The sequence below is a fragment of the Protopterus annectens genome, chromosome 10.part0 (assembly GCF_019279795.1).
Source record: "Protopterus annectens isolate FY-2018-M chromosome 10.part0, PAN1.0, whole genome shotgun sequence".
NCBI classification, from domain to species: Eukaryota; Metazoa; Chordata; order Ceratodontiformes; family Protopteridae; genus Protopterus; species Protopterus annectens.
Window position 1 is genome coordinate 657221866 of NC_056744.1, and position 24801 is coordinate 657246666.

General features: G+C 45.4%; 1 protein-coding gene across 1 annotated transcript in view; it reads right to left on the bottom strand.

Annotated features, from left to right (window-relative positions):
- USP24 (ubiquitin specific peptidase 24) overlaps positions 1-24801 on the bottom strand; it is a 4679666-nt gene that overhangs the window by 3621631 nt on the left and 1033234 nt on the right. Inside the window, exon 14 of the mRNA XM_044085508.1 lies at positions 5049-5144. Coding sequence (XP_043941443.1) covers positions 5049-5144 — 96 coding nt within the window. The remainder of the gene's footprint in view (positions 1-5048; positions 5145-24801) is intronic.

Sequence of the window (24801 nt, forward strand, 5' to 3'; positions counted from 1 at the left end):
CCTGTTCCCCTTTAAATCAAACCATTCATTTTGTACACTATCCATCCAGTAGGTTTCCACTCCATATTCAGAGCTTTTGCTCATTTACTGTGATCCAAGTATTCTCACAGTTGCTTTCTTATAATAATCTCCCTTTTAACTTCCTCCCCTATGAAACCTGTATTGTTTAGTTTTTTTCTTGCTCGTCATGCTAGTCTTTTCTTAAACCATTTTCTAGTTTTCAGTAAAGGTTTTTCTATGCCTTAACGTGTCAAGGATGCACAGTACCACCACAGGTCTCTTTCACCTTCTAAAACTGCACTTCCTCTGACTACTTTCCACTGCAACTTTGAAACTACCCACATCATCTAATTATCCATCTACATTTGAAACACCCCTCTTCGCAAAAGTCCAAGTCAGACTTTCTAGGTTGTCTCACCTCTAGCTACACTATATTTTATCTTACCAAAAGGCGTACAAGCAATCTGCTAGCTCAAACTACATCTCAGAGAACTCCCATTTTTTATTCCAATCAAATTTCTCTTTTACTGGACAGACTGATTTTCTCCATCTAGCCCCCCCGCCCAAGAAAGTCTGCAGCCTACCATAGACTGGTGTAACTTATATGAGGTACTTTATCTTTTTCCCAATGTGCCTTGCAGCACTTAATTTAATATATTAATGAAGATGACAAAGAAAACAGATGCCCTTTATCAGTTGATGCCTAGTCAGAGTGGAAATGAGCAAGCTGTCTAAATATGGAAACACCTGGAATCATTGTAGTCTCAAGTGAGCTGCCACAACTGCCATGCAATTGGTAACACCCTGGGGGCTGTGTTGAGACCAAATGGCAGAACTCTGAACTGGTAATGACTAGCTCCCAACCAGAAGGCTAAATACCTTCTGGATCGCCAGTTCATCTTTATGTGATATGCATCCCGAAGGTCTATGGAGCACATCCAGTCATCCTTGCCCATAAATGGGAGAATGGACTGATCCATGACCATGTGAAACTTGGTCCATCAAACGGAGATGTTTAAGGTACTGAGATCCAAAACTGGTCTCCAGTCCCATTTTCTTTGGCACTAAAAAGAACCCCATTTTCCTTGATATTGAAGGAGGAAGGAAAAATGGAATTACATAACCTCTGGATATATTCCTCTGCACCCAAGTATTGTTTCTTAATTCTAGCTAGGCTCTCTTTTGAAGAAATGATCGACCTCCATTTGCCTCCTGAGGTAGACAATCAGGCCCCCTTTCAGTTGTGCTGGTAGGGTCTGCAGAAAATATCTCTGGAGCACTGGTTTTGTGGACCACCTCTGCCATGGGGTCATTGTCATCCATTCGAGTTCCCTCCTCTGCTTCTGGAGGAACTTCCTCCAGGTGTGCCCTAGAATGGACTCTCAAACTACTTGAACCACATGTAATGACCACATGGTTGATTCCTAGAAAAGCATCATTGAGGGATCAAAAAATGTATGACCATGGCAGACAGGGTCTTTCCATCCTTTTCACACCTGGGTATGTGTCGAACTGTGGGACCAAACAGAGACATGCTGTCAAAGGAGGTATTGAGGAACGATGACTTGAAGGGCTCTGCCAAATCACATAAGCCCATCTAGGCATGCCACCTAATGGAAATGCCTGTACTCACTGCCCTTGAGGTTCGTTCACCTACATGAGAAACAAACCTCATGAAAGAATTAGAAACGGATTACAGGTAGACATCTGAGAAGTCACAGACTGAGCTTCTTCATGGAGAGGGTATTTCACAGTTCCTTAATCAAATCTATCTGAAGTCTAGTGAAATGTGCCAAGTAACTCAATGACATTAAAGTGAAGGTCACCAAAACAGACAAGCTTCCCAAATCTGTTCATTGCCCAAGAATCCCTGTTGGGGAGATGGACAGTAGAACCTTCCATGGCAAGTTCCTTCTTTGGGGCCGCTGCTATAACCATGGCATCAACAGGCACCCCCCTTTTCCCCAAAACTGTTTGCCTATAGGTGGTGCCATAATCTTATTTGGTCTCCAAGTTATGGGCTCAATGGTGTTGGGTTCCTTCCAAGCTCGCCGAGAGATCAACTCAATGAACTCATCGACAGGTGTGAGTAACCTAGGAGGTAGACAGTTCAGTATGAAAAGCCTCCAGGAAAATGGATTCCTCAGGAGAAGGGTTGCTGCTGGGCATCCAATCACCTCTATGCTTAAGGACTTCTAAGATGTTTCCGAACGAAACATCTTCAGGAGGTGACCATGGGGACCCATCACCTTCACCAAAATCTGTATCTTCTGTGATAGACTCCTCCAGTGAACCTGGGTGCTTCCTCTTGCATGTCTCCTTCTTACGGACCTCCTCAGTGGAATGCTCATGAGAGGTATCAGAAGAAGAAATAAAGCTTACTTGTATAGAAACCAGGGGTCTTGGTACTGGCTGCTCCTGTGGAAAGAGTTGGTGAGGCTCTGAGCAGACAGCAAGGTTGTAGATTCTGAATCCGAGAGGGGTGTATCCATCCGTCCATCCAATACAGAGAAAACTCTCTTTACAGCCTTGAATGCAGACTGTCCCAGAGAAAGGGAAGAGCTTGAATCCAAAAAGGCCAACTTTTGTACAGGAACCTTCCACCGCTCAGAGGGCAAAATGACTGAGGTGGAAGCCAGAGCCAAGTTAGCCAGTGCTGAGGCTCAGAGACTGCTCTGAAAGCTTCAGAGTTGACCACAACACCTCGGATCAGACAGGGAAGCTACAGCTCTGAAAGCTCTCTGGATCCGACTGGACTGGAGCACTCGCAGCAAATTTCGGATTCAAGGATAAGGCAATCCTTAGATCCAAGCCACACAGATCCAGACGGCTAGCATCCAGGGGCTCCAAAACCACTGAAGGAGTTGGAGGAGGAATTTGTAGTGGGGGTGTAGCAGAAAAATGGACCTCCTGACCCAGAGAGGTACGAGATAAAGGAACACCCATCTGTCCCTGTGCCAAGAGAATCTTCCTCACCATCCTCTCTACATCATCGTCTGTGAGACTTCTGGAAGAACGACTGGAAAGGACCAAAGGAGACCTAGGTCCTTGCAGAAAAGGGGAAGGTACTTTAAAGGGTACTGTATCATACAACGGTGAATACAGAGTCCTTGGTAAACACTTACTGAAAAAGGTCCATTAGCTTTCTGATCAGACTGGGATTGCATAGAGGCCAAAAAGTTGGGATCCGGTAATTCTCATTTGCTCGTATGCAAAGTAGATGAATCAGACATCTCTGGTTTCTTCAGATCCGAGGTTGCGGTGGGATCCTTATGAGGACTTTTCTTTGAGGAATTTGAAGCAGATGAAGGCTCCGGACACGTTTCAGTAGGTTTTTGGAGATTTATCTCTTGGTATAGCCTCCCCAAAAAAAGATGGCAAAAGGCTTTTGAGGATCAATTTATTTTTGCATTCCACTAGCGCTCTGGAATTAAACTTGTGGCAGATTGAACAGTGTTCCTGCAAATGAAGCGGCCCTAAACAGTAGACGCACAGTGTGTGGGCATCTGAAAACGGCAGCTTATGGCCACACTTAGTACACGTCTTAAATCTCTGTACAACAAACAAAAGTATAGATGAAAGAGAAGGAAAACTCTAAAGTTGACACTTTAAAAAAAATACCAATGATGGTATCAAGGGCTACACCAAATTGTAGAATTAAAGAAAAGATATTAACAGTATTGAGCAGGACACAAGTACAGGAAAGCAGAAGGTAAGGAAGAATCTATATTACCACAAATAAAACAAGACACTGAAGAAATATTAAGAACACTTATCTGACAAAATGCTCGAGTGTGTTGGCAACCACGTCTTTTGCTGAAGGCAGCAAACAAGATCTGAAGTAACTGAGGTTGGTGCATTAAGGCTAAGGGAAGAGCTCGAGAGTTCTTGGTGGCCATGAGCTTTAGCAACAGCCAAGTTGGATCTGAGGGATCAGATTCGAACCCATCTGTTGAGGACTGAATGAAAATTGACAACATCAGCTCACATATTTAAATACTTACCTTCTCAAATAGACAGGTCAAAAGCAGAGAGACTGTCTTATTTTCGGGTCTATATTAGAACATCGAAGTTTTAAAACTTTGAATGTTCTAATATCGACCCTAAAAGTGAAGCTGCAGAACACAGAATTATTTCCTAGGGAAAGAATTCGGTTGGCCGTTTCTATGGCTTTGCCATTTTCAGCACTGTGATGGAAAGTTATGAGTTGGGTTCAGGTAAGTGTGCAATTGTGTGGACGTTAGGGTTAGGGCACGGGTTAGGTGAGTTAAGGTTAGAGCGCGGGTGAGGTGAGTGTGCGATAGTGACAGACGTTAGGGTGGGGTAGGTGAGTTAGGGTGCGGGTCAGGTGAGTGTGCGATAGTGATGGACCTTAGGGTTAGGGTTTGGGTTAAGGTAACTGGCTAGATAGTAGTGTATGTACAGTTTAGTGCAGGGTAGATGTAGGATTTTAAGTGTGTGTGTGTGTGTGTGTGTGTGTGTGTGTGTGTGTGTGTGTGTGTGTGTGTGTGTGTTTCTCGGAACAGTAATTTTTTCCCAGGGAAATAATTTGCTGTTCCGGGTGTTCGAGATTTTAAGCTTTCACTTAAAAGGGGTCGATGAATTAGCGTTAACTTTTCTAAGCATTCGCTAATTTAATATAGACCCTTATTTTCTTACTGACCTATATGAGGCCTTGTGTTCTTGCTGCTGAGGTTTGCAGTATGCCAATTAAAGGGGGATGCTACAACACAGCTCCACTAAGCAGTACTATCTATTACTAATATTTAAAATTCCTCACTCAGTACTGCCCTCTGGGGCTGTGAAATAACCCAGAAAAGTAAAAATTAAGGACAAGGATGAGGAACCATTACTAATGTATTTAAGTTATGTGTTGCTCAATGAAATTCTCTCTACTAGAGATATAAATGTTTTGCTATCAACAATGCTATGCCATCTTGGTTTTCCCAACACACATACTGTTGCTTAATGCAAACTACAAATCTCTAGTAAGGCTGTTAAAATGCGCAGCTCCAGCAAAGAAAAAACATTGGCAGGTTAAAACATACCTTTCCAGTGGTAGATTCAAATCGAGCCTCCCGACCAATTCGTCCAATTAGACTCAAAAGCTTCTGGCGGACTCTGTCATTCTCTATCTCCCAAGTCTGCCAAAAAAAAAAAGAAAAACAAAATCTGAAAAATTTAACACAGTTACCTGTTAAAACAGGATGCATAAATAAAATGGACATGAATGGAAACAAAGACTTCACACCAACTACTGTCATCTAATAACCTAAGTCTCCGAATAGTGAGATTGAATGAATAAAAATGAGGAGTGACTTGCTCCGTGTCTAAGTACTTACTACCTTTTCTCCAAGTTATAGTAACAATGGAGTTAAAAGTAGTGGAAATATGCAGCCCCTGGTGGTGGTGGTGGTTTGTCTACATGCAAAATGCAAGTATAAAGAAATGTTATTGCTGGCATTCATAATTTTCCTTTAGTTTCACTATATTTTTTGTAGCTACAGAACAGTAATTAAAGGTGTCAGAATTACAACAGGGAGCCATAACACTATTTCAGGACGTTTGGATAACAGACTCGAGTCAAAGTATAAAGAAAATCAACTTTTACTGTTACTTGAACTCAGATCTCCTACACCAAACCTTTAATAGGTAACCTCCACACAGAAGTAAATGAAACAGTTTAATGGCATGATGGTAGCTTCTTGTTTTTGATTTAGAATGCCCTGGGTTTGATTCCTAGTTGTGCCAAGTTTTCCCATTTAGCCCTTATGGAAAGGGATCAAAACAATGTCAGGGCCTGGTGTTAATTCACACTGGAGTAAATCAGTGGGATAGGCTACAAATGGTCTACTGGATCAACAGCCTGTTATGAGACTATGAACCTAATCCATGCAGTATGTTCTCAAATGTTTAAAGGTGTGCTGGGAAGCTCTACATATTTCAATGAGTCATTGGGAAGCTACATCTCCAGCTTACTACTGCTCTCCTGTTTTTCCAGATTGCTCTTTCAGCCTGGGCTGTCACAAGATATTTGTACTTAGATCACCTATGACTTGTGAATATGTGCTACCATGGATATGGTGTTATTAGCTCCATCTACTCCTTGTGGCTAAATGAAACATTTTGGAGTTATGGGTTGGCATAATGGTTAAGGTGTTTACTTCACAGACACACTGTACAGGGTTTGATTCTCACCAAGGAAAGCTGGTTAAGCTTAAAATGACCCAAAAGAGCAACTAGCCTAGTACTTACCTATGACCCTATTAACAGGAGACAATCAAAAGACACTTCTTTTTTTAAGGTAGAAGCAGTAGACAACAGCATCCAATTTACATGCACAATTTGGTAAATTACAAAATCAGAAGTTACACAAAACAAAGAAAAGTGTCCATATGTACCACAGTCTTCTGACGTGTCAGAGCATCCAATTAACATCAGCAGAATATAAAAGCAAACGGTACTACAAGAAGGAATGCACATGAAAACTTCAAGCAAATGTCATAAAAGATGAAAAGATAAATACTGGATGAAAGTCCTTACAATTACTGTGCACTATAAGAAACAATTAAAGATCAATAATGTACACACAAACTGCAATAATTTCAGGTTTCTAAGACAGTAAGGATAACCTACAGGTGTAACCATGTTTTTTCCATGAATCAGCCTGATGAGGTTTAAGAAGGCAAAATCTATACTACTTACAAAGAAGTCTAACTTTATGCAAAACTAGTATTACCAATTAAAACAGGTATATGAGGTTATCAAAGTAATATAAAGGGGAATAAAAGACATGCTTAACAGTATTCCAGATTCAAGGTGTTGCTTGATCAAAGGTTATAGAACATAAAAAGTTGTTATAAGTGGGGTCTGAAATGAGGACTTAAAAGGCAATGGTATGCTGTGGGGTGCTGATGCAAAAAAAGTTATGTTCTTACCATAACATTCTGTCTGTGTTGTCGATCTTCATTCATTCTTGACAGTTGGGTTTCAGTTCCATCCTCTGAACCGACTCGGCCGATATAAGAAGCTTGCTCCAGCCAGAAGCTCTCGAGCTAAGGTTACCCATAGTGCTTCTTCTTTTCCCTTCTCTTCAGATCAAGTTTCCCCTTAAAAATAATAAAGCGGAAGTTTTGTCTGAGCAACTACCCTATCACAGAACAAGTACTAGTTCCGAACCTCCAGGAGTCTTTGGGGGGGGGGGGTAAGATGTCAAGAATGAATAAAGTTCGACAACAGAGATGGAACATTATGGTAAGAACATAACTTCTTTATCTGATGTTGTCAAACTTCATTCATTCATGACAGTTGGGACAGAGTCCCTAGCTACTTTATGTCCTGGGAGGCCCTATGGAAGGACATTCCTGAGCACCACTGAGCCAAAGGATGTTCTTCCCCTGGAGACCATGTCCAATTTGTAATGAGTGATAAAGTATGAGGGGTAGCCCAAGTAGCTGCTGCGCAAATGTCATCCATAGAGGCTCTTGAATGAAAGGCTACTGAAGTGGAAAAGTACAGTTTTGTACCTACCATAAATGTAGATGTTCGAGGAATCCATTGCTGCAGTCCTGACTATTGGGTATAGTCCGCGTCCCAGTCGGCCCGAATACCAGAGTATAAGGCTGACGTCGGTCAGGGCGCATTAGACTGACGTCAGTACGTCAGGGTACTAATGCGCATGACCGACGTCATATCCTCAGTCTTTTCTTGCCCCAGATGTCAGAAGATCCTAAAAAGACAAGTCCCAAAAAACCTGCACCAAAAACATGTACAATATATACAAAAATATAAGCATGTAAAACCCCCTACACAACCACCCCTAAATACAGAGGGGAAGGAGGGAGGGTAAATTGGACTGCAGCAATGGAATCCTCGAACATCTACATTTATGGTAGGTACAAAACTGTACTATGTTCTTCGTCTTCCATTGCTGCAGTCCTGACTATTGGGTAGAATCCCAAAGCAGAGGTAAGGAAGGCTGGCAAATTATAAAGAAGTAGGAGCTGACAACATGCCTTGCAAAACAGCAGTGGCAAAACCAGCCCTAGACTTAGAGTAGATAGGAAGGTGATAATGCTTAGAGAAAGTATGCACTGAACTCCAAGTAGCTGCTTCCAAAATATCCTTAGTTGCCACCAGCCTTAGAAATGCTGTTGAAGTGGCAGTAGCCCTAGTGGAATGAGGCCTAATCCCAGCTGGAATCTCCTTGCCATGATGGGAATAACAAAATGCAATGCAAAAGCCAATCCACCTAGAAATAGTTTGTTTTGACACAGGCTTGCCCTGAGAACTCAAAGCAAAAGAAACAAACAACTGCGAGACTGCCTAAAATCCTTAGTCCTGCTTAAATAATAACGCAATTGCCTGTGTACATCTAAAGTGTGCAAAATCTTTTCCCCTTTATTTTGAGGTTCTGCAAAAACGTAGGCAAATGAATAGTTTGGTTTAAAGCCACACTAGAAACCACCTTAGGCATAAAAGAAGGATTAGTACGTAATGATACCCTATCCTTATGCAAAATCAAAAAGGGCTCTACTGCCATAAGGGCCTGCAACTCAGACACCCTTCTTGCAGAAGTAATAGCCAGCAGAAAAGCAGTCTTCCATGACAAGTATTTCAATTCAGCAGTAGCTGCAGGCTCAAAAGGTTGTAGAGTAAGTTTTCCAACACAAAATTGAGATCCCAAGCAGGAGTAGGAGCTCTACGTGGGGTCTTATATTCTTTGCCCCTCTAAGAAACTGCTTGAACAAAGGATGCGAAAACAAAGGTGGGTCACAATCATAGTGAGCTGAAATTGCAGCAGCATGAATCTTTATGGAAGAGAAGGACAAACCTTTGTCCAACAATTCAGTAAGATATTGAAGAGCCACACTCAAATTAGGCTCAGAAATCTCCAAATGCCTTGCTGTACTCCAAAATAAAAATCTCTTCCATTTTTCTGCATACACTTTCCTTGTACTAGGTCTTCTAGCTTCCATAATCACATTTAAAACTTGTTGAGGAAGTTGAGACCTGCTGTGTTTCAACACAGAATATGCCAAGCTGTTAGATGAAGAGAGTGTAGCTTGACATTGAGCAGATGACCTTCCTTCTGAGATAACAGATGAGGAATCAGAGGTAAAGGCCATGGAGGCTTCTTTACCAGACTCCAGTAGAGGGTACCAGTGTTGCCGAGGCCAATCTGGAGCTATCAAAATCATCCTTGGCCTGTCTTGTCTGACCTTTAACAGTACCTTTGGAAGAAGAGGTAGAGGTGGAAAGGCATACACATGAAGGTTTTTCCAACTGAAAGACAGAGCATCCACTTTCCAAGCCGTGTGATGAAACCCCTTTGTGCAATACTTTGGCAGCTGATGGTTTAGTGGAGAAGCGAACAGATCTATGTCTGGAGTTCCCCATGACACTGTCAGTTTCTGAAATACATGAAGATCCAGTTTCCACTCGTGGGGATCCATGATTTGTCTGCTTAACACATCTGCTAAGGAGTTCTGTGCTCCTGGCAGAAACCTTGCCTGAAGAGTTAGTTGCAGGCTTAGCGCAGTCTCCCATAAAATCATTGCTTGCCTGCATAGAGGATAAGAATGTGTTCCCCTTGCTTGTTGATGTACCACATGACAGTTGTGTTGTCTGTTAGAATCAACACCTGCCCTGGAAGAAGTAACTCCTTGAAAGCCATTAATGCAAACTGGACTGCTAACATCTCTTTCATGTTGATATGTAGATGCTGTAGTCTGGCAGGCCACTTGTCTTGTATCCACTTTCCATTTAGATGAGCTCCCCAAGCAATGTCCGAGGCATCTGTCGTCAAGATCTGACTTGCCTCTGGCGGGTCACAGAGAGTCCCTTGTTTAGGTGACATTCCTGAGCCCACCACAAGAATTCTTTTGAAGGCAAGGTATTATTTGAATGACAGTGTCCAAATCCTGGCAGTGCTGTGTCCATACATTTTGAGATACCATTGTAACTTCCTCATATGCAGTTTGGCATTGGGAAGCACCAGAATACAAGATGCCATGAACCCTAATGCTTGAAGGACTGTCCTTGCAGTCAGCACGGACTGAAGAGATAGTTGATGGAAGTAAAGTGACAGACTCTTTTGTTTGTCCGGGGTTAAAAAGGCCATCTGGGCTGCTGTATTCAGTCTTACACCCAGAAAGCACATGTCTTGAGAGGGTACTAGACTGGACTTTATTTCGTTCACAGAATACCCTAGGCATCTTAGCACTGCGATAACATATTCCAGGTGCTGTAGAAGAACTTCCCTTTCTTGAGCCAGAATCAGGCAGTCGTCCAAGTAAGGATAGATTTGAATTCCTTGAAGCCTGAAGTAAGCTATCACTGGAGCCAGAACCTTTGTGAACACTCTGGGCAGTAGATAAGCCAAAGGGCAATGCAGAGAACTGATAATGAGAATTTCCAGTTCGAAACCTCAGATATTTCCTGCAACTTAGCCTTATAGGCACATGAAGGTAAGCTTCTTTGAGATCTAAAGTTACCATCCAGTGATTTTTGCCCAGCAGAGGTAAAAGCTGTTGTAACGTCAACATCTTGAACTTGGGAATGTCCAGATAAGTGTTGAGGATAGATAAATCCAAAATTGGTCTCCACGTGTTTCCCTTCTTTGGTACAAGGAACAGGCGAGAATAAAATCCTAGGCCCCTTTCTGATACAGGGACAGGCTGGATGGCCCCTATGTGAAGTAACTGTAAAACTTGCTTGTGAGCCTCTTTTCTTTGTTGAGGAGGAACGTCTGGCATGCCTTTGAAAGGGGCATTGTATGGAAATAAAATCTGTAACCGTGGTGAATGATATCCAACACCCATTTGTCTTGAGTAATTAAATCCCAGTTTTCTTTGAAAAGAGACAGTCTTCCTCCCAAAGGAGCTGCCAAACGTGAATCTGCTGGCAGCTGAAAAGACAGGTCATTGGGTCTGTTTACTGAAAGGACTGACCCCTGCCCTCACCAGAAGTCTGAGCAGGTGAACTCCTGTTCTAGGCCTAAAAGAACCTTGAGCCCTGCCCTACCACGTCTAGACCTACCCCTAGACTGAGAATCATAAGCAGGATATGTCCACCCCTTAGCAGGCCAATTTCTACTAAACTTGGTGGCTGCACCTGCAAAAATCTTTAACAGTTTGCATACTCTTAGGTTTGTCCTCCATTTTCTTTAAAACTGCTTCCACAGGCGAACCAAACAACACATCAGACTGTAAAGGAGCATCCAAAATCCTTGTCTTAACATGCTCAGCTAAATTCTGATCCTTCAACCAGGCATGCCTGCGAAGAACAGAACTGGTAGCAGCCACCCTCGAGGAGGCCTGTACAGCATCAAAACCACATTGCAAAGAATGCTTACCCACTTGTTCAGACACATGAACCAAATCCAGCAACTCTTTACACTCAATACCTTCCGCCAAAGCATCCACCTTAGATTTCAATTGTGAAAGGAGATAATTCTGATATTTTAGCATGTGAAACTGACAATTCAAAGCTCTCATGGCTAGAGTGGAAGAAGTATACACTTTCTTTCCCCACCTATCCAAAGCCCTTGCCTCTTTATCAGTGGGAACAGGATTTTTAACCACAGAAGCCTTTACACCCTTAGGCCCTTGAGAAATAGTTTCTGGGTCGCCCTAGGACTCTTAAACAAATATTTATGAGCTTCGGGCACCCTATAATACCTATCAGGCTTAACAGGAGCGGGAGGAAAAGGGGCAGGGTTCGGGAAGCCTCTGCAAAACATCTTCCACCACATTCAACACAGGAGGAATAGCTAAAGGCCTATGCTGGGGTAAAAACAAGAACTCCCTAAGCCTTTTCCTGGAGTCAGAGTAATCCTGGCCTTCCCATTTAAAGTGCTCCCTCATGGAATGCAAAGTCTCTGAAAATGAGAAATCCTCAGGTGGAGAAGCTGTAGGGGTGGAATCATCCACATCAGAATCAGAATAAGTAGGATACTCCTGCATATCTTCCACAGAAGATTCTGAAGCCTCTGAACACTGTTCAAAACTATCAAACTCCGGTTCCACCCTAGGCCTCTTATCAGGCGGGGGCATAGAACCCCTAATCATAGTAATCAAATCTTCTGCCATTTTAAGCATATGTTTCTTAGGAACAGAACCCGAAATGCTAGGAGAAGCCCCCACTGAAGCTGAAGTAGTCCTACCTCTCAAAGAAGTTTTGGCAACAGAAGGAGAGGCTCTAACTACCTTGGGAAGAGAGGGAAGAACAGTCACCTGAGAAGCCCCCTCAGCCTGGCCTACCTCCTGAGAAGGCACATCCTGTAAGAGTAAAGTTTCTGCCTGGGACTCTATGGAAACTCCTGGCAAAACCTCCGGCTCCACTGAGCCTGCTAAAGAACCGACGTCCAGGACTGCCGGTTCCTCAACCCTAGGCTTCACTGTTTTATCCTTGCGCTTCTTGGAGGAAGCGGGCGTCGGAGCATCCGACGGCATTTTATAATTGCAACGCTTCCCAAACACTAACCTGGCACAGTCTAACCTCCTCTTAATAGTGCGTTTGTTAAACCTAGCACAAGAGCGGCAACCAACAACGTCGTGCTCAGGCCCTAAACAAGGTATACACAAGGTATGATAATCCCTATGAGGTATCTGTTTCCCACAAGAAATACAGTTATTCACTTTTTCTGACATCCGGTAAAATACTGAGGCAAGAAAAAAACCAAAATGTTCCCCAACGGGTACTTAGCCAACTCTGTTTCGGTCTGAAACTCCGGTTTGAAATATTTCAGTCGCCAACCTGCACTCGCAAAACTGCTTCTGCATCGGACCATGCGGCAAAAAAGACTGAGGATATGTCGTCGGTCATGCGCATTAGTACCCTGACGTACTGACGTCAGTCTAATGCGCCCTGACCGACGTCAGCCTTATACTCTGGTATTCGGGCCGACTGGGACGCGGACTATACCCAATAGTCAGGACTGCAGCAATGGAAGACGAAGAACATCTGATCTGATGGAGTGAACTTTGACTTTAGCTGATAGACTCATTTTATTTTGTAGATGAACAAAGGTGATGCAATCTCTCAACCATTTTGACAGTGACTTTGAAAACTAGGTTGCCTAATCTTGGACCTGAAAAAGACAGGAACAGTTGATCTGATTTTCTGAAAGATTAGTCCTAAGTAATAGTGCAATTGTCTATGCACATCCAACAAATGCAAACAATATTCGCCTTTGTTTGAAAAGTTTGGGAAGATAACAGACGGGTCAATGGACTGGTTAATATTTAAATATGAGACTACTTTGGGTTGAAAAGAGGGGTTAGTCCAAAGGAATACTCTCTGTGAAAAATGATGTATGGGCGCTTCACACACAAAGCTTGTAATTCTGATATTCACCTGGCTGAGGTGATGGCTACCAGGAATAAGGTTTTCCTAGACAAAAATTTTATATCACAGGTGGCTGCTGGCTCAAAGGGTTGACAAATCAAAGTTTAAGACTTAAGGTCAAACTCCATGGTTCAATAGGTTCTTTAAAGGGTGATTTTAAATGCATGATTCCCTTTAAGAAGGTTTTGCAGAGACAGTGAGATATCAAGGAAAACCCATTGAAGCCATTATGGAAATTTGAGATAGCTGCTAAATGCACTCTTATGGTAGAAGCTGAGGCTCCTGATTGGAGCAAAGTTGACAAATATTCTAAGACTTTATGAATCGGGAACAAGTCTTTGTTCTTGAGACCAGATCACAAATCTGTTCAATTTACTATGATAGAGTTTCCTGGTGGATGGTTTATGGGAAGCCAGAAGTAACTTTTTTTTACTGGGGAAGATAGATTATTTTGCCTGGCAATTATCAGAAGTGGAGGTACCAAGCGGTCAGCTTGAGACTCGGTATTTTGGGATGGATCAGCCCCTGTGGAAGAGACAGCAGTCCCAGGTTTAGGTCCAGAGTCCACGGACAATGAACTAGGTGAGATCAAAGAAAGGGGAACCAGACTTGACAGGGCCAATAGAGTGCAATGAGGATTACTATGGTTCTTAACCACTGCGCTTTCTTTAAAAACTGTGGTATCAGGGGAAAAGGAGAAAAAGCATAAAGCAGTCCCAGGGACCATGATCACAGCATCCCTCAGTGACTCCCCATGTGGGGGTTAGGGCAAAGTAGCTGCTGCATTTGTGGTTCATGGGAGATGCAAACAGATCGCAGCAAGGCTGACCCCAACAATGAAAAATCTCCCTTGCTACTATGGGATTGAGAGACCACTCGTGAGAGGCAGGAGGATGTTTCTGCTCAGTTTATTTGTAATCATGTTGGAATTCCAGGAAATGTGCATTGCTATCAGAAAGAGGTTGGAAGCTATCACTCACTGCCATACTCTCAGGGCTTCCCGACATAAGGAATAGGCTCTGGTTCCTCCATTTGTTGATGTACCAGATAACAGACATGTTTGTCTGCTTGGATGCCAATTGTCCCCACTGAAAGGGCAGATTGGAATGCTTGCAATGCTAGAAGCACCGCCCTCAGTTTTAGGGCACTGATGTGCAGATTGGCCTCTAAGTGGGACCAAGTGTCTTGGACTGTTTTTCTCTGAAAATGTTCCCCACCCCCTCAGGCATGCATCTGTGGTCACTATGGTCTTGGGTTAAGGGGGTGAAAAAGGGTGACTCCATAACTTTTAGTTATGTACTCACCATAACTTCAGATGTTTGGGATCCATCTCGCCTACATTCTGACTGATGGGTTCGGAGCCAATCCCTCGGCTCCGACTCGGCACGCTTATGCCAAAGAGCGAAGTCTCTTATTGGCTGAGCTTACTATATCCCAGGATGCACCACTACCAGTCCCCCAGATCTAGTTTGTCCGCATACATGCACACATGCACGCACTGCTTATATAACATCGTCAGATGAAACAAGATAAAACAGTAGAACTCAAAACCGTTCAATCTCTTCTGATCTCCAAGGCCGGGGGAAGGAGGGTGGGTATTAGGAATGTGGCGAGATGGATCCCAAACATCTGAAGTTATGGTGAGTACATAACTAAAAGATGTTATGTGATCCTATCTCGCCTACATTCTGACTGATGGGACAGCGTCCCTAGCACCTGAATCCTGGGTGGCTCACTGGAAAACACTCCTGAGTACCGTGGAACCAAATGATGCTCGCCCTTTAGATGCCACATCCAATTTATAGTGGGAAATGAAAGTGTGCGGGTTGGACCAAGTAGCCGCAGCACAAATCTCAGAAATAGCGAACTTGGAATGAAATGCAATAGAGGTAGCCATAGCTCTAGTAGAGTGAGCTTTGACAGATGTTGTAAGTTGCTTATTTGAAGAGGAATAAGCCTGAGTTATGCAATCTCTAATCCATTTGGAGATAGTAGCTTTTGTGATGGTTTTACCCAATTTATTGTCTGAAAAAGCACACAAACAACTGGTCTGATTTACGAATTTGCTGAGTCCTGTCTAGATAGAAGCGCAATTGCCTGTGAACATCCAATTTATGGAGAGTGTACTCTGCTTCGTTGGAGAATTTTGGAAAGAAAACTGGTAGCTCTAGAGATTGTTGGAGACAGAGATTAGAACAAACCTTTGGGACAAAAGATGGGTTAGGCCTAAGTGATACTCTATCCTTGTGAAAAATCAAGTACGGTGGTTTGATAGATAGGGCTTGAAGCTCTGAAACCCTTCTTGCAGAGGTAATTGCAACTAAGAAGGCAGTTTTCCAAGACAGATATTTTAACTCACATGTAGCAGCCGGTTCGAAGGGGAAGATGTTAAGGCACGAAGCACCAAATCAAGATCCCACGGAGGCGCAGGATGAAAAACTGGGGGTCTTAACAGCCCGCACCTTTAATGAAAGTTTTGCATAATCTGCTGCTCATCAACGGTGGATCCATGAATTCGTGAAATTTAGAGATAGCTGCAAGTTGGACTTTAATAGTAGAGACTGAAGATCCTTGATTAAACAAGGATGTTAAAAATTTCAAAACCTCTGGAATCGGGCAGTGATAGGGTCTAAGCCCTGAGTTGAGCCCAGATAGCAAACCTCTTCCACTTACTGAGGTACAATTTCTTAGTGGTGGGTTTGTGGGCGAAGATAAAATGTGAATAACTTCCGGGTCTAAGGTGTGATTTCTGACTAACGTCGGAAGTGGAGGAGCCAAGCTGTCAACTTCAACGTGCGAAGGGACTGGTGTTGTCGTCCCGACTGATGAATTAGCAGATCCGGGGTTAGATCCAAAAACCAAGGATCGTCCACGCCTGTTTCTTCAGGGAGGGGAACCATACCTGACAAGCCCAGTATGGAGCAATTAGTATCATTGTGGACCCCAATTGAGAAGCTTTCTGAATGACTTTGGGGAGAAGTGGAACCGGAGGAAAAGCATAAAGTAGCCCTGTTGGCCAAGGTTGTGCTAGAGCATCCATAGCTGCCTCCCCCTGATGTGGAGTCAAGGAGAAGAACCTTTTGCACTTTGTGTTTTGTGGTGTTGCAAACAGGTGCAGCACGCGTCCCCATCTTCTGAAAACCTGAGCTGCTACTGTTTCGTTCAGGGACCACTCGTGAGGAGAGAGAATTGTCCTGCTTAATCTGTCTGCCAATATATTGGATTTCTCTGGAATGTGGGTCGCTACCAAGAAGCGGTTGGTAGCTACAGCCCATTCCACACCCTCATGGCCTCTCTGCAAAGGGGGTAAGATCTGGTCCCTCCTTGTTTGTTTAGATACCAGACCACCGACATGTTGTCTGTGTGGATAGCGATAATGCCTTGAGGGAGAAACTTGTGGAGCCTGTAGGGACAGAAGTACAGCCCTCATCTCCAACACATTGATGTGGAGAAAGGTTTCGTCTGGAAGCCAGGAACCCTGAACTAACCTGCCCAGACAATGCCCCCCCCCACCCTGTCTGGGAGGCATCCGTCGTCAGGGTGGCCACGGAGGGATAACAAAAGGTCTTCCTGATTCAGATTGGACGGGTGAAGCCACCAGCGGAGGTCCCGTTTGCACGTTTCTGTAATCATAATGGGGTGATTGAGGGGAAGATTCTGAAAGGACCATTGAGTCGATAATAGCCACTGAAGAATCCTCATGTGCAATCTTGCCAGAGGAACTAGGAGAACCGTGGCAGACATTGAACCTAAAAGTTGCAGGACCATCCTGGCTGGGGCTTTGGATCTTGAAAGCAGGGCTTGAACTTGACCTTGTAAAGTTAGAATCCTTTCGTAGGAAGAAAGGCGCATCAATTTTGAGTCTATCTCTGTTCCTATGAACCTTATGCGCTGAGAGGGCAGCAAGACAGACTTTGACCAATTGAATGTAATTCCCAGGGTAGCACCCAGGGAAAAGGTGGCTTTGAGGTTGTCCATTAGTAGATGCCTGGTGTTGGCAGTCAGGAGCCAGTCGTCCAGATAGGGAAACACTTGGAATCCAAGACTCCTCAGGTGAGCAGTCACTACTGCCAAACACTTGGTGAACACCCTGGGGTCTGTGGTGAGACCAAAGGGCAGTGCACAAAATTGGAAATGACTGTCTCCCAAGCTGAAGCGCAGATACTTCCTGGACGCCCGATGTATCGGTATGTGATAATAGGCGTCCTTGAGATCTATGGAGCACATCCAAACATCCTTCTCCAACAATGGGAGAATGGATTGTAACGTGACCATTCGGAATTTGGATTTCGTGACGGATTGGTTTAGTCTGCTGAGATCCAATATTGGTCTCAGGTCCCCTGTCTTTTTTGGCACTAAAGAACCTTGAGTAATTTCCGGATCCGATCTGGTCTGTGGGGACCGGTTGGATGACTCTTTTTCTAGCAGCTTTAACGCTTCTGCGGCTGCAATTTCCCTTTGACTGGGTGGTGGGTCCGGGATTTTTTTTGGACGGTGGGGGTGAGTGTGTGAAGGGAATGGTGTAACCTCCGGCAATAATCCGAAGCACCCATCTGTCCTGAGTGATAGACTCCCAGGCTTTTAGGTGCTTGGCAAAACGGCACCCAACTGGCTCGAGCAGCACAGCCGGGCAATCCCTCATGAAGTGTGGGAGGCTGAAGAGCCATGAAAGGACTCGCGGTCTCCAGAATTGCGGGGCCCTCTGCTGCCTCTGGGACGGCGTCTCCCAGAAAAATTTCCCATCCTCTGCCTCTGGAAGGGAATCTTCCTGCTGTTGAGGAAAAACTTACGTGATTTACGGAACCACATCTTCCCTCCTCCTTTAGCCTTGGGATAAGGCCGAAGGGAGTGGAATAACGTGCACCTCTGACAGATAAAGTTTTTCCCTCTTGCTCACAGCGGGTAAGAGTGTCTTTAACCTTAGGTCCAAACAAAGAGGACCCATCAAAGGGAGCGTCGGCGAAGGAAGACTTAAAGGCCTCCATAAAATGACACAAACGGAGCCAGGCTTGTCTCCGTAGAGCCACGCCTGTGCCTGCCGCTCTACCCGCCCCTTCGACCGCATATGAAATGAGCCTCATGGACGAGTTAGAAACTGAAGTAAGGATAGCCAACTGAGAGCTAACCGACTGGGCTAGCTGCTCAGGTAGGTTACCCGAGAGGGAATCGACAGCGCCTTGACCAGATCCCTCTGTAGCCTGGTAAAATGTGCCAAATAATTCAGGGACCTTAAAGTAAAGGCCGCTGAAGTCAGGGTGCGCTTCCCATCGTCCATGCTCCTAGACTCCTTATTAGGAGGATGGACGGACGTTGAAGCCTCTGCCACGTCCTGTTGTGTAGCAGATGCCACCACCATGGCATCTACAGCCACGCCTTTAGTCAGGAACTCCTTCTCGGGTGGGGCAGACAAAAATTTGTTAGGACGAGAAGGCACTGGTTCCACGGTATCTGGATGTTCCCACGCCCTCCGACAAACCAAATCCAGGAGCTCGTCGAGGCGGAGACACCCAGGAGGCAGAGGGCTGAGCCCCAAAGGCCTTGAGAAGCACTGACTCATCAGCAGAGGGGGGTTTGGACACCCAGCCGCCTCGTTGTTTGAGGATCTCTAAAATGTCTGCAAATGAGACATCATCCGAGGGCGACTTTGGGGACCCCTCCGCATCATCAAGATCAGTGTCCGATGTAAGAGACTCGGGAGTCCACGTGCTTCCTCTTGCACAATCTCTTCCTTGGGGCTCCTCTGAAGACAACTCGAAGAACCCTCAGGAGGAGGAACCCCAGAGGGGTAACCTCAGGCCCGGGGCTCCGCTGCCTAAGGACAGGGAACTGCCAAAGACCCAGTCTCCACGCCCAGGAAGGTGCGGTAAAGCCGGAGAGATGGCGAAGAAGACTTGGCCAAGGCACTCCTCATAGCTCTGAAAGCTGGACCCCAGAATCCTGGGAGTGTCCGGTCCCATGATAGCAGACGGAAGTCCCAGAGCACGAGAGGGAGGCTCGGAACCGACAACATAGGTCCCGAACGTCACCCCGGGTCCAGCCGAAGAAGTCCGTGTGCCAAACTCGGACCCAAGGCCGTGGTTGGAGTAAGGGTCGGGCCGACCCTAAGACCTCCACCGGCTCCAACAGCACCTGCTCCGGAGCAAGCGGTCGGAGGAGGAATGGCAATGACATGGGCATGGGCTGTCCGAAGCCAACTGGGTCAGAGCGAAACAAATTTTTGAAAGACTGGAGACTGGAACAGTCTTTGGAGCACCCTGTCTATGTCCGAATCTGACATCCTCGATGACCTAGAGGATACTGAACGGGTTCGAGATGGCCTCTCCAACGGCCCCAAGGGCTAGGGGACCGGCTCGAGGCGACTCGATGACTATCGGCCAAGGAATACCCAAACAGCTTCCATCGGCGCCAGGAGGACTTAGGCGCCGAGAAGGAAGTGTCTGGCGGACAACCTTCATCTCCGAGACCAGTGGAGCCGAAGGTGACCGCCTCGATGCCCCAGCCATCGGCTCGAAGCCAGAGGAGTCGAGACTGGTGGCATCGAGGCAGACTGTTCGCCCTCGGCTCCAAGTCCTTGGAGCCAAGGAGAAGCCTGCCTATGTCTTTTGGCGGTCGGATCCGACGGACTGGTCGGAGCAGACGCCTTTTCTTTTAGCAGGAGAAGGAGAGGATGCTAAAGCTTCTTCAAAGGAGGGTTTTATAAGGCCTTTTAATATAAGCTTATATTTCCTCTCTTGGAGGACCCTCGAGGAAAAAGCGTGACACACGCTGCAGGACTCCTGCAAATGTTTTGCACCCAAACAATAAACACAGAGAGAGTGGTCATCTGTTATAGACATTTTAAAGTTGCACTTGGTGCACTTTTTAAAGCCTGAAGGCCTAGGAACCGGAGACATTCGGTAAATTATTCAGTGAACTATCCTAACTCAGTACAAACTCTGTATCTATGACAGAAAAAAGAAATTTTCTCTGCTTTGTCCTTCTTTTTAAAGAAAGAGAAACTTACACCAGTATAAAGGATCCGAGATCCCTAAATAGAACAGAAGTCACCTAACAACCAAAAAGACCGGGAAAGGCCTTTCCACACAAGAGGTAGTTCTAGTCAAACAACACTCACAACACAGGAATTTACCAAGTAAATTTCTCCAAACGCACTCAAAACACAAGATAGCTGTTAAAACAGCTTTTAGTTGAAGTATAAAGAAATTCCTGACAGGAAGTTAGTGAAAATAATCACTACTTAGCTCAGCCAGCTCGAGACCACGTCTTCACTTGTTAGCGGCAAACGAGATCTGGGGGACTGGTAGTGGTGCATCCTGGGATATAGTAAGCTCAGCCAATAATAAGACTTGGCTCTTTGGCATAAGCGTGCCGAGTCGGAGCCAAGGGATCGGCTCCGAACCCATCAGTCAGAATGTAGGCGAGATAGGATCACATAACATCTTCTGTTCTGGACTCATCCACCAATTCAGACCTTGTTTGCAGTGGTTTGTTATGCAGATTGGGTAAGACATAGGGTGTGTTAAGACAGACCACTGTGACGCTAGGAGCCATTGAAGCAGCCTCATGTGGAACCTTGCCAGGGGAACTAGGGTGATTGTCGCTGCCACTGACCCTAGTAGTTGCAAGACTAACCGAGCTGGGACTATGTCTTGAGAAAGTACCGCTTTGAGCTGGGACCTTAACCTTTGTAATATGTGATGAGGTAGAGCAACCAGACAGGATCTTGTGCTGAATGTTGCTCCAATGAATTCTAAGTTTTGAGTGGGTGCCAGTTCTGACTTGGTTTATTGAGATGCCCCAGATTCTCTGCCAGTTCTAGTGTGTACTGTAAGCTATGAAGCAGTAGACGCTTGGTGGAGGCGTAAGGAGCCAATCGTCTAAATATGGAAACACCCAGAATCCTTGCAGTCTCAAGTTAGCTGTTACTACTGCCATACATTTGGTGAACACCATGGGGGCTGTGGTTAGACCAAAGAGCAGTGCCCGAAATTGGTAATGACTGGCTCCCAGCTGGAAGCAGAAATGTCTTCTGGAGCATTTGTCCATTTTTATGTGGCAATACGCATCTTGAAGATTTCTCAAGCACATCCAATTGTCTTTTTTCAGAAATGGAAGGACAGACTGAAACGTGACCATCTGGAATTTTGCCTGCCTGAGAAACTTGTTCAAGATACTGAGGTCCAAAATTGGTCCTCGGTCCCCTGTCTTTTTGGCACCAAAAAGAAACTAGAGTAAAATCCAGATCCTAGTTGGTCTGGTGGGACTGTTTGGATGACTCTCTTTTCGAGCAGCTTTAGAATTTCTTGAGCTGCTGCCTTCCTCTGACTGGGTGGAAAGTCATAGATTCCCCTTTGCGGCTTTGGAAAAAGATTAAAGAGGATATGGTAACCTCTGGTAATTATAGTCTGGACCCAGGAATCTGAGGTTATTGAATGCCACGCTAAGTGGTGCAGACAGAATTGTCCCCCCGACTACTTCCAGAGGCAAGCAACCAGGCTGCTCTTCAGAAGCACTGATAGGGCTTCCCAGAGAAGGAATCCCTGGAGCCCTGGTTATGCAGGTCCCCTCAGCCATGGGAGGGGAAGTCTTCCTGATGAGATCCCCCCCTCTGCCCCAGGGGGAAAACTCACCATGTGTGTCACAAAAAGGTCTTCTGAGCCACATCTTTTCACTTCTTCCTGGTATAGGATCATTGAGGAGTGGAAAAACATACACGCACTCAGACAGGATCTTTCTGTCCTCCTCACACCTGGCTTGTGGATCTAACTTTTGAGCCAAACAGAGAAGAAGCATCAAGAAGCATCAATGGGAGCGTAGACGAAGGAAGACTTGAAATGGTCTGCGAAGTTGCACAAGCGCATCCAGGCTTGACGTCTCATGACAATGCCTGCACCCACTGCTCTGGCTGCCCCTTCAGTTGTATGTGCAATCGACCGCATGGACGAGTTAGAGATGGATTCTAGGGAGGCAAGTTGGAAGGCAATTTTGTCACCTTGTCGCATATCTCATCAGACACTGCTCCTGCTAAAGTTCCTGAGAATTCAGTGATCAGGTCCCTCTGATCTGTGCCAAATAATTCAACGACGATATGGCAAAGGTCGATGAAGCATAAACCCACTTCCCTAATCTGTCCAACATCCAAGACTGTTTGGAGGATGGATGGTAGGACTCTCCTCAGAGTTTTTTCGTGGCCGCTGCCACCACCACAGCATCTACTACCAAACCCATGCACTAGTGGCATTGACCCTTGGGGGGGGGGGGGTAGTATTTTGTCAGATCTCTCGGGGATTGGCTTAATGGTGTCAGGGGCCTTCCAAGCATGCTGCACCATGAGCTTGACTAACTCATTTGCAGGAGGGGTCACCCAGAAAGTAGAGGGTCAGGCATGGAAAGCCGGCAAGAAGAGAGATTCCTCAGAGGAAGGGTTGGTGGGCTTTGTCACCCCCACCTGTTTTAAGATCTCTAGTATATCTCCAAAGGAGACATCTTCAGGGGGAGACTGTGGGGACCCTTCCCCTTCATCATAATCCATATCTTTGTTGAGAGATTCTTCTGGTGAATCAATGCACTTCCTCTTGCATGATCTCTTACACGGTGACTCATCGGGGGGAGTGCCTGAAGAGGACTCTGAAAAGAGGGTACCCTGCAGTAGGGTGTCTTGCTGCTCCCGTGCCTGTTGCCCCAGTGTAGTAGACTGACATCTGCGAGCCAGGGGATACATATATATGACATTCCGGTGGAGAGGGTGCCAACTGTGGGCCTGCTGAGGTGAGTGCTCTCTCCTTGATGTGGAAGGCAGGCCCGCCTGAAGAGGGATGAGAGCCCAGAACCAAGAAAGACAACCTTGGAACCAGGGTCACACCCCACTCAGAGTATAGAGAAGGAACCATGAGATGACTCAAAGCTGTCAAAGAAACTGGAACCGCAGATGGCGCCATGGAACAAAATCTGTGCCATACTAGGGATTCCAGTGCCAGCAGCGAAGTCATAGTCCCATGGGTGGGTCGGCTCCATCTGAGCCAAGGTCCACAGAGTAGGTTCCAGAAACTCAGTGAGATCCACCAAAAGTACCTAAGAAGCTGGCACGGGAGGGCCATCAGCATCCAGGGCTCCAAATCCTGCAGGGAGGTTGAAGGAGGAAGATAAGTTGGAGTCTGTGGAGAAAAGACCTTGGCTCCTGGTAGGAAGGAGGTCCTAGATGGGTTTAGAGTTCCTCTGGCCGCTAAGAGCTGACCCACAAGTCTTACTACATCAAGCTCTGAAAGGCTCCTGGTGAAACGAATGGACATACCAAATGGAGATTCTGGTTGGTCAAAGGGAATGAGCTGTTGTCCAACAACGGGGTCAACAGACAGGGAATATAGAGTCCTGGCAAGGGTTTCGACCTTCGGCACCATGGTCGAATGACCAGAAGGTTGGGATGGAGGGAAGTGACCAATTTCAATGGGGAAGATATTGCTGGTGCCGAGAGGGTCTGCGGTACCGTGGAATGGGTCAGTACCGTGGCGATTGTAGTAGTCAGTTCTGTAGTCAAGGATGGCATCGTAGAGGGGGGTCTTAGGCCCCGGTGCAGAGACAGATGATGCCAATTTAGGTCATTTAGTCATCGGTTCAGTATGAAGTTGGCCTTTACAAGTTTTCAGTTCCTGTGAATGAGATGACGCTGGGACCGAATGGCTCCTCTGTTTCTTTCTTAGCAGGTTTTGACACCTCGCCTCAAAGGCTCCGACAAAGTTTTTAATAAACCCTTTAAAATCAACTTATTCTTATGTTCTGCTAGGGTACGGGCACTAAAGCCCTTACAAAGGTCACACGGAGGTTGGACCTGTAGGTGTGGCAGTCCTAAACAATATACATAGGAAAGATGCCCATCGGAGTTAGGCATCTTCCTGCCACATTTGTCACACTGTTTAAAACCTGTGGTACCTTTTTTGTCAGCCATATCAAAAAAAATTACCAGACTGAAAGTCTTTCACGTGATCACCCACACATACACACAGTGATAGAGAGAACAGCAAAGCAAGCAAAAGATTTTTGGTTTTTGTTTTTAGATACAAACAATGGTAACGCAAAAATGCCCAGAAGGGTAGAAAAGGAAGAAAAGGGGAAGTATATCAGTAATGGTATGAGGGAATTACCAGAGGTAAGGGAGAAGGGAGGGACCAATACCAACTATGGTAAGAACGTAATACCGAAAACGGGTAGATAAACAGCGCTCACACACTAGTTTAATATATATGTAAACAAATAGAAATAAAGTTTAAGATAGAAAAATTAGCAAAACAGTGAAAAAATATCAACATTTAACTTAAGAGCAGGCCTGACGCATCCTGAAACTCTATGCGGCAAACAAGATCTGAAGAAAAGGAAAGAGAGACACTATGGATAACCTTAGCTCAAGAGTTTCTGGCTGTCATGAGCTTGTTATATCGGCCGAGTCAGTTCTGAGGA